Genomic DNA, 8,705 nt, shown 5'->3' on the forward strand with positions numbered 1-8,705 from the left:
TCTCTCTTTCTCTTTTCCTCTTTCTCTTCCTATTGTGATACCACTGTTGGTAATTTTTAACAACAATATTAAAACCTTGCAAGTGCACAAATCAAATGATAGTATAGTAAGCAAGCAAGGGTCATTCCCACAGAGATTGTAATCTAAAGAGATGTTTATCAATGTCACACAAAGAAAACTAGAACACAATTAAACACGAAAACAAAATAAAGATTGAAATCACAAGGACTTCCACACACACGCCAACACCAAAGGGGTTTTGATTTAATTTTGTAAATAAAACAAAACAAGGAAAAGAAAACAAAACAGAATTTAAATTAGAGTTTCAGAGAAATTGGTTTAAAATCAATCAAGAACAATAGCTAGGACTCACTATCCACCTCCAAACAATCAATCAATCCATAAACAACAATAGATAATCAATTTCTAGCAAGCATATGATGACGACACTCACAACAAGATCATGGCATTTGACTCTAGTTGTATGATTCTCTCTTAAGTGTATGTAAGGTGTATGACATTTACATCAATACGTGTATTCTTAATTGAAATCCAGTATGGCATCTACTCAAATTAACAATCAAAAATCCATTAAGATCAAAGAGAATATGAGTGTCACAAAAACCCTAAAACATGGCATTTGTTATTAGGAATTCAAGAATCGATTTCTCATAACTAGTTCTTAACCCAATTATTCGTTGCAAACAAGAGCACATTCAATATGGCAATTGACATATGTTCTACAACAATTTAATTCCGATACATGCTTCAAAGTTAGCTACTCAAGAATCAAAATATCAGAATTCACATAATATAGAGAAACCGAAATCATCACTCTTGTAGAAACTGAAAAATCCATTCAAACTTGTTTATAGAATTGAAATCATGTTTAGGGCTTCAAGATTAAGCCCTAACTAACAAGAAATTAGTTACTCATGTTCTTGGATGAACTCAAAAATAAATACATAAGAACTGAAAATTCAAAGAAGAAAGGAAAAGAAAGAACTCGCTGGCAGCTTTCTCCTCTTGCCGTTGCTCTCCTTAGGACCTGAATCCCCTTGTATGGGGCCTTGGCTGGCTTTTTATATGACTTAAATCAAAGTCCTAAACCCTCAAAATTGACTGAAAAGTCGTCCAAGAAGTCTTGGTAAACAAGGAATCCAAATAGGAAAGTAAAGATCACAATTCCTAACTCCACAGGGAAATACAGCTCAGCCCAATTGTCACACGATTTGGGGATTTTCGGCCTTCTAGAAAAATCAGTAAAAATATATTTTAGAAAGATAAATGTCTTATCTTTCCAACCATATATAGCACGTAACTTGAAAAATTCGGGAAGGCTTCCGTTTCTTCATATTCACGTAACATGTACGAAACTGTCCTGTCTGCACGTGGGCTAACTTTACTTGTAAAACTGTACCAATTGGCTCGGTAATAAATTCTAGAAAAATCACAGATTGAACTTCAAGGTGTTAGCTTTCATTTCCAATTGGCCTTGCGCTAAAATTCCTCCGAAAAGTTGATTTTCCCTTAAAAATCTTCTATGAGCGCAGAAAAGCTGAAAATCAGAAAAGTGAAGTAATAAGCTTTTTTTAAATCTAATTCTTCTACAAAACCTAAGTAAAAAGAGTACATAAATGAGTATATTTATGGACTTATCAACCACCTATCCCCTAACACGGGGATAGGTAAGTTATTTTCATTTAGCACAAGGGCTGCCATAGTGAATTTTCATGTTACGAAAAATAGAGAACTATTCAATGATAACAAAAAATTTCTAGAGGAAGTTAAATGATGTTTCATGTGAGTTCTTTTAATACAAATGGGACATCAAAAAAACAAATAGTATGTTTGATATGCTGTCAACCCAAAACTGATGAATTTATTTGGGACCAGATTCAGCTGATAATTTTTCATAAAAATAGGTACCTGGCAACAGAGTACGAAAGTAGCTCTCATCCAAGAACACTACTATTGGAAAAATTCTAGTCTTCCAATATTGACCAAACCTGTCTCTGTTATGACAACAACCACGCTGGAACTAAACCGGCCTCTTGATCATCTTTTCAACATTTTAGTTTGCCATATTTGCCCCACTCCTCTACACAATTAAAAAAAAATTGGTATCATGGCTTGAGACAATTTGGAAAGAGCAGCTATCACATGGTAAGAAAAACTTCGAACTCAATAACAAGAAAAACGTTGTTCTATACTTCTATGTATGAACATCGGAATAATCCTATAGAGGTTGTCATTATACCACACCTTAACCTTAATTCAGACATGTCTCTTACAAAAAAGTACACCACCTTCTACCCCTCCTCCTATTAACTCTCTCTATTGCTTGCTTCCTCTCTACCTTCTCAAACACACTCTCTCCCTCCTTCTCTTGATATCATTTCTTCTCTCTATACCCAAGCTGCCAAAAGCCTACACCCTCTTCCATAACTCTGTCCTAGCTTTAAAGAATTCCATCCCCACCTCTACAGATCCACCCAACCCCATCACACTCTAGCTGGCTCAACTCAGATGGCGTCTTCAAGCCGTAGAGAGATCAGTAAAAACTCTCCCTTTCCAGTGGGTGCTCGAACCTTCTGCAAGATAGTGCTCGAGCGGGTTCTCCGAGAAGGAAGATTTGTAAGTTGATACATATATATATTTACTAATTCCATCATCTTAGTTCCTCATCTTCTTTCAGCTTCTAAACTTACAGCCTTAAGTTCCTTCATTTTATTTCCATCTCTTCTTCTTTAATCAGCTTAATTGTAAAGCTGAAACCTTTACATGTTCTGTTTAGTTTCTTATATGAGAAAGAAAAGAACATGTAAAGCTGAGACCTTTACATTCTTTTCTTTTCATGTTCGTGTGTTTTTAAGCACCCAAAAAATAAAAGAGATAAATAAAAAAAAAAATCTTGTTTTGGCCTTATATTTCTTTATCTATCTTCGTAAATATGATACCCTAGACTGCTTTTGAGGGTCTCAGTCCTTTTGGTTCTGCTGCCATGTATTCCTGGAGCTATCTCCTTTTAGCTATCCTAGTTCTGTGTTGTATTTGTGAGTTGTGCTCTTGTTGTTGTTGTTTTTTTTTATGCTGGATGAAAGTGTTGAATTCCTGCATTTACCTTTGCTTTTAGCTGTATTCTAGTAAGTATGAGCCCTTAAAGGCTTGGCTTGTTTTTCTTTTTCCCTTTGGTGAAAGTTTGAGGCTTGTTTGGCAATGACATATATGGTACATGCATGTCATTAGATAAACGATGTTTAACCATTGGACTTTAACATGTACATGCCTGCCTTTGTCTTGTTTGCTGCACAACAATATTGTCATCCACATGTATGTTTTAATTAGAGGAAATTATTAATTGCAGAAACTTCCAATGATCGCTGTGATGAGGTATAGACGTTGGTTAACATCTGGCTCAATATTGAACCTTAAGGTACCTGATGGACGAGTATGGACCATAGAGTTGACAATCTGTAACGAGGGCCATGTTTGGTTACAAAAGGGATGGCAAGAATTTGCCAATTTTTACTCTATAAACTTTGGATACCTCATAGTGTTCAGCTATGAGGGCCAAGATTCCTTTTTCCAAGTACGGATTCTTGGTAAAAATTCTTTGGAGATAAAGTATCCATTCACTTCAAGCCGGGATGAGAACCCCAATGGTATATATGAAAATTTTGATTATATTTTTGTGTGCAATATTTACATTTTTTTTTTCCCTCTGGGACTTGTCATGGAGTTAATCATGAGAATTGAATAGGAGGTGAAACTGGAGGCATGCCTACTGCTGTGGTCCGATCTAGAGGCTCCAGAGCTAGCAGTTTTAAATCTCACCGTCCATTTTTTGTGATCAAGATGCAACTGTCATACATAATAGAGTATCAATTGGTAATACTACTCCAGTCTGTATAATGCATTGTGGCTCTTTAAATAATCTCTCACCAGTCACCATATAATTAAGTAGTCTGATATCCCCTTCTGGCTAGCTCGTTTATATCTATTTCTCTTTTTTGATGTTTGCAGAAAATCCCTACAACCTTTGCTGCGCAATATATCGGTGACATAGGCACTTGGGACTTTGACCTACAGCTTTCAAATAGGAGAACTTGGCCTGTCAAGTGCCATGTCACTGCATACACTAGGGGGTCAAAAGAGTACAAAGATCCAAAAATCAGTAATGGTTGGAAAACATTTGTGGACGACAATCATTTAACTGTAGGAGACTACTGTGTGTTTGAGCTGATTGATCGAGTTCGCCATAGAATTATATTCAAAGTTCACATATTCCGAGCTAAAGTTGGAAATTGATACATATAATTATATATATGCTGGCTTATGTGATGATGTTGTTTTTAGTTTATGTGAAAAACTTCTCTATGATTGAGTAATTTTATTTGTAACCAACTTCTTTTATATATTACAGTGAACTTTATGATTTTCAGTATTCTACTTTCTTCATCTCATTTTGTTTGGTGGAATGTAGCTTGGAGCAAAAAACAAAACCGAATGATGGTGTTCAAAAATATTTGCAAACAAAACAGAGAGGGTGAAATTTCTATATTTTATTTCTATTAGACTATTAATGTTGAGAGAAATAAAGAACTAATGCAACCATATACATAACTGAAAATTTCTAGAAAAAGTTCAACGCGGCCTTGTGCCAATCAAAAGTTTACTAGTAAAATAGTAATGGTGGGTGGTGTTAATTTATTTCCTACATTAACTTACCTCTGGTTTTTACTGTACTAAAAAAAAAAAATATATATATATATATATATATGAAGTAATGGTGGGTGGCGTACTGGCGTCCATATATTTTCTTGACATGTTGTTGTACCGGTTGAAAATGGAATCAAACCAGCTCGTTGCACATTGTGAATTGCTTGTCCTTATCTTTTGATAACAGCTGTGCAGAGGAAGCAACAAAAGTATGCCTTTGGAATAAAAAAAATTCAAATAAATGCTATATATTAAGCTAAAGCTGCAGCCAAGGTTCAAAAAGTACCACAGCGAGCTTTGTTCCATAAATTGTTGACCAAGCTTTGAAACACATGTTGATGCTCACATCTTTTGGTCCATAAAAATGTCTAATTTTCTTCCAGAGGGTCGATCTTGGCCCAAATTAAGTAGATATAATACTTAATATAGACCAATGATAGATATAAATTATAATACTTAACATGCCTCGAGGTACAAACTGAAATTCTCAAGGAACGACTTAAGATGTCCTAAAAAATGACTTAGGATGTCTTAAGACACGACTTGAGAAACTCTAGTGTATGACTTTGAAAACGTCAAAACATGACTTGAGATGTCACCGGGTACAATTTAAAATGTATCAAAGGTATTAACATTTAAAATATTTTGAGCTACAAATAGAAATTCTCAAGTAATGACTTTGGATGCCCTAAAGAACGACTTGAGATAACCTAAAACACGATTTGAGAAACTCTATGGTATGACTTTAGAAATGTCAAAACATAACTTAGAATGTTAATAGGTACAATTTGAAATACATCAAAAGTCTAAATATTTAAAATGCCTTGAGTTACGAACTGAAATTATCAAGAAACGACTTGAGATGTCTTAAGGAACAACTAGAGATGCCCTAAGACACGAATTGAGATGTATAATTTTATTTTATAGCTTGAGGCATTTTTTATGTTTATATTCTTGATGCATTTCAAATTGTAACTAGTGACATCCTCATGTGTTCACGCATCAAAAGTAAGACTGCAAAGTTTATGCGGTCCTTTTTTAGGGCATCTAAAGTCGTTGCTTATGACATTATAAGTCGTTCTTTGAGAATTTCAGTTTGTAGCTAGAGACATTTTAAATGTTTGTTCCTTGATATTTGAAGATGATGGTATGCCATGTAGAATGCAGTGAAGATTATGTTAAGATAGAGTTAGTTTATTTGAACCCAACTTGCTGCGCGCTTATGTATATCATCATGAAAACAGTAAAATTTATGATAATTTTCAATATTTTACTCTTCTTTATCTAATTTTGATTTGGCGGAAAGAGTTATCTATATGTGTATCCTTGCATTGAATAATATATGAGAGGATTCATGGACCTAGGAATGGAGACCATATAAATGTCTGATAGTACTATAATTTAGTTTTCATGTTTTTATGACTTGCTCCTTTTAAAGAGCTAGCTACGTTACATTTAATGTATGAAAAGTGACTCACCCAATAATAAGAGCACTTGAAAATTGAAATAACTATAAAATGCCAAAGACCAATATATTTTTGTGGCTCCTAGCTACTAAGAGAGTCTCCATTTAACAAACAAAATTTTAGATCCAACCACAATTTTAATTAACGAAAGCCATCACATACTTATAATTTATAGGATTTTTTACTTAAATACCACCTGAATTATAGGGGGTGTACTTCCGTACCATTCAAACTTGTTTTCTTGCCAATTTACCACATGAAGTATCAATATGTGCCAATGTGGCACCTACAGTCAATTTTTCTGTTAAATTATCAATTTTTTTCTCAAATTTTCTAGTTTGCCCTTAAGTGTAATTAAGAAGAGAGAGAGAGAGGAAGGAAGTCCGACATTGTCGGGAATGAGGGGAAAAATTATAGGGTATAACCGATATACCGCCATGTGGTATAACCAATCCAACATGTAAGGGTATTATTAGACGATGTGTTTATATTAGTAGGGTATAATATTAATAACATCCACTTATATTATAACACATAAACTAGTTATACCAAGTGTCAATATATCGGTTATACAGAATAATTTCTCGGGATGAAGGTGGGTTTGTTGGGTTTGTTTTTTGTTTTTTTTTAACTGTATTTGGATTTTAGTTTTATTTTTCTGATATTTTATAATATAAATTGACAATATTACCCTTCAAGTTAACAGAAAAATAGAAATAAATGACAGGTGCCACATTGACACATATTGATACTTCATGTGATAAATTGACAAGAAAAAAAATTTGGGTGGTATGAGAGTACCACCCCTATATTCCAAGTGGTATTCGAGTAAAAAAGCCTAAAAAAGACTTCAAATGCTATCACCACATAGAAGAGAGAATTATTCTAAGTTGACAAATCTGGGAATGCTAACATGTTTCAACAAATTCAACCTACAAAGCTATCAAATATCAATATAGTAGTAGACCTATAATGCTAGTCTGACATTTGAAAGAAAGTAAGTTTATCATAAAGAAATTCTATTTATAGTTTGTTCAATAGATGCCTTTTTTACAACTTTTATCTTTAGCACTGTATTTGTAATAAATCTCTAGGTCATCTTTAAAATCTTTTTCAAGACCTACTGTGCGCTGATTTTTGTTAGGGTCAATGTTTGCCCTACTCCTTTACACAAAACCAGAAATTTCTTGTTGTGGTTGGAAACCATTTTGAAAAAAGCAGCTAAGCACATAATAAGAAAAAAGCTCCAGAGTTATTATAAAGATTTGTCAAATCTGCCAACGCAGGAATGCATTCAAGCATATCTCAACATATGTGGATCAATTTGGACTGTTTGGTTCAACCAAAGTTTTCCAGGGTGGTGTTATCTCTGTTAATGTCCTGCAATAATTTAATTATCTCTGCTTTTTACTGAAGTAAAAAAAAAAAATTAAATGAGCACTAAAAATAGGTTCTGTGTCCATACATTTTCTTGTTGTGCCTGCCTGGTAGAAAAATGAAACCCACCCAGCTAGCTAGCATTGCAGAAAGCTATGATATATAATATATGCTTTGTTATCTTGAACAAATAGAAGAATGCCACCTGTGTTGACTACCTTTGTTTGCAAAAGGAATCATGGTCAAAAACGCTCACTATCTCTACGTACGATTCCCCTGCAGAGTGCAGACTGTACGTGGTGGTGTACGAATGTACCAGGCTTTAAAGCCAGCTTTGTTTACATATGCCTGGTCTCATTTCCTCCTCATTGCTTGTTCTGAAGGTTTGTTCCTTCCTCATTTTTGTTCTTGTTGGCTTTCAGGCCTTTTTCTTAAGTTTTCATATATCCCTCTTTCTTTCTCTTCTGGTTTCTAAGAAACTTTCATTCACTCCTTGCAGTAGAGCAGTGCTAGCTAGCTCTTGAACTATAGTAGATCACCAGTAGTACAATTTCAGCTCCAAAGGCTAAACGATGGGTTCTTCCAGCTGCAGAGAAGGGAAAGCCCCTGCCTTTGAGGAGAACACTACTCTTCCTCCATCTCTACTTTTCTTCAAGGTTGTTCTGGCCAGGGCTCTTCAAAGTGGAAAGCTTGTAAGTCCATCCAAACCTACCTAGCTTAAACTTCATTTCGTATACATGTACATCTTTTTGCTTAACTTAATTGTAGTACATGTTCTTTTCACGTTCTAACAAGCACCCCAAAAGAAAAATCTTGTTTTTGGCTTGGTATGCAGCCATTTTTCTCGGTAATTAAATATGCACTTTCATGGAAAACTTTTACCTTTTTTTCTTGTTATATGCTCTGGAGTTTTAACAAGTTTCACCACTCCCTTTCTGCTGTTCTTTCTGTCTGATTTTCTTTATTAGTTTGCTTTGTATGTTTTCCCTTTTAGGACTTACATGTCCCTCTTGGATGGCTCTGTCTTGGGCTGTCCGGTTGGTCTCTTAGTGTTCTGCTCTGTTAGTGTTGAATAAAATCCATTGACCAAATAAAAAAGTTTTGTTTTGTGGATCATTTTAATATACCTGTTCAGTGTCT

The 8,705-nt window shown here is 34.5% G+C and overlaps 1 protein-coding gene across 1 annotated transcript; it reads left to right on the forward strand.

The window, feature by feature from the left end:
- The first annotated feature begins 2,520 nt into the window (after nt 1–2,520).
- LOC147284542 (B3 domain-containing transcription factor VRN1-like) lies at nt 2,521–4,328 on the forward strand. Its single transcript, XM_086245403.1, has 4 exons — nt 2,521–2,637; nt 3,368–3,665; nt 3,764–3,891; nt 4,027–4,328. Exons 1-4 carry the CDS (start codon nt 2,530–2,532, stop codon nt 4,309–4,311), a joined length of 819 nt encoding a protein of 272 aa, XP_086101529.1. The 5' UTR covers nt 2,521–2,529; the 3' UTR covers nt 4,312–4,328.
- The last annotated feature ends 4,377 nt before the right edge of the window (nt 4,329–8,705 follow it).

This window comes from Dryas octopetala, chromosome 5, assembly GCF_963921425.1.
Source record: "Dryas octopetala chromosome 5, drDryOcto1.1, whole genome shotgun sequence".
NCBI classification, from domain to species: domain Eukaryota; kingdom Viridiplantae; phylum Streptophyta; class Magnoliopsida; order Rosales; family Rosaceae; genus Dryas; species Dryas octopetala.

Bases quoted from the DNA above. Each gene is read 5' to 3' on its own strand.
- LOC147284542 (XM_086245403.1), top strand. From the start codon at position 2,530: ATGGCGTCTTCAAGCCGTAGAGAGATCAGTAAAAACTCTCCCTTTCCA. The intron at 2,638-3,367 runs GTAAGTTGATAC...TATTAATTGCAG, and splicing joins TTCTCCGAGAAGGAAGATTT to AAACTTCCAATGATCGCTGT. The intron at 3,666-3,763 runs GTATATATGAAA...AGAATTGAATAG, and splicing joins CCGGGATGAGAACCCCAATG to GAGGTGAAACTGGAGGCATG.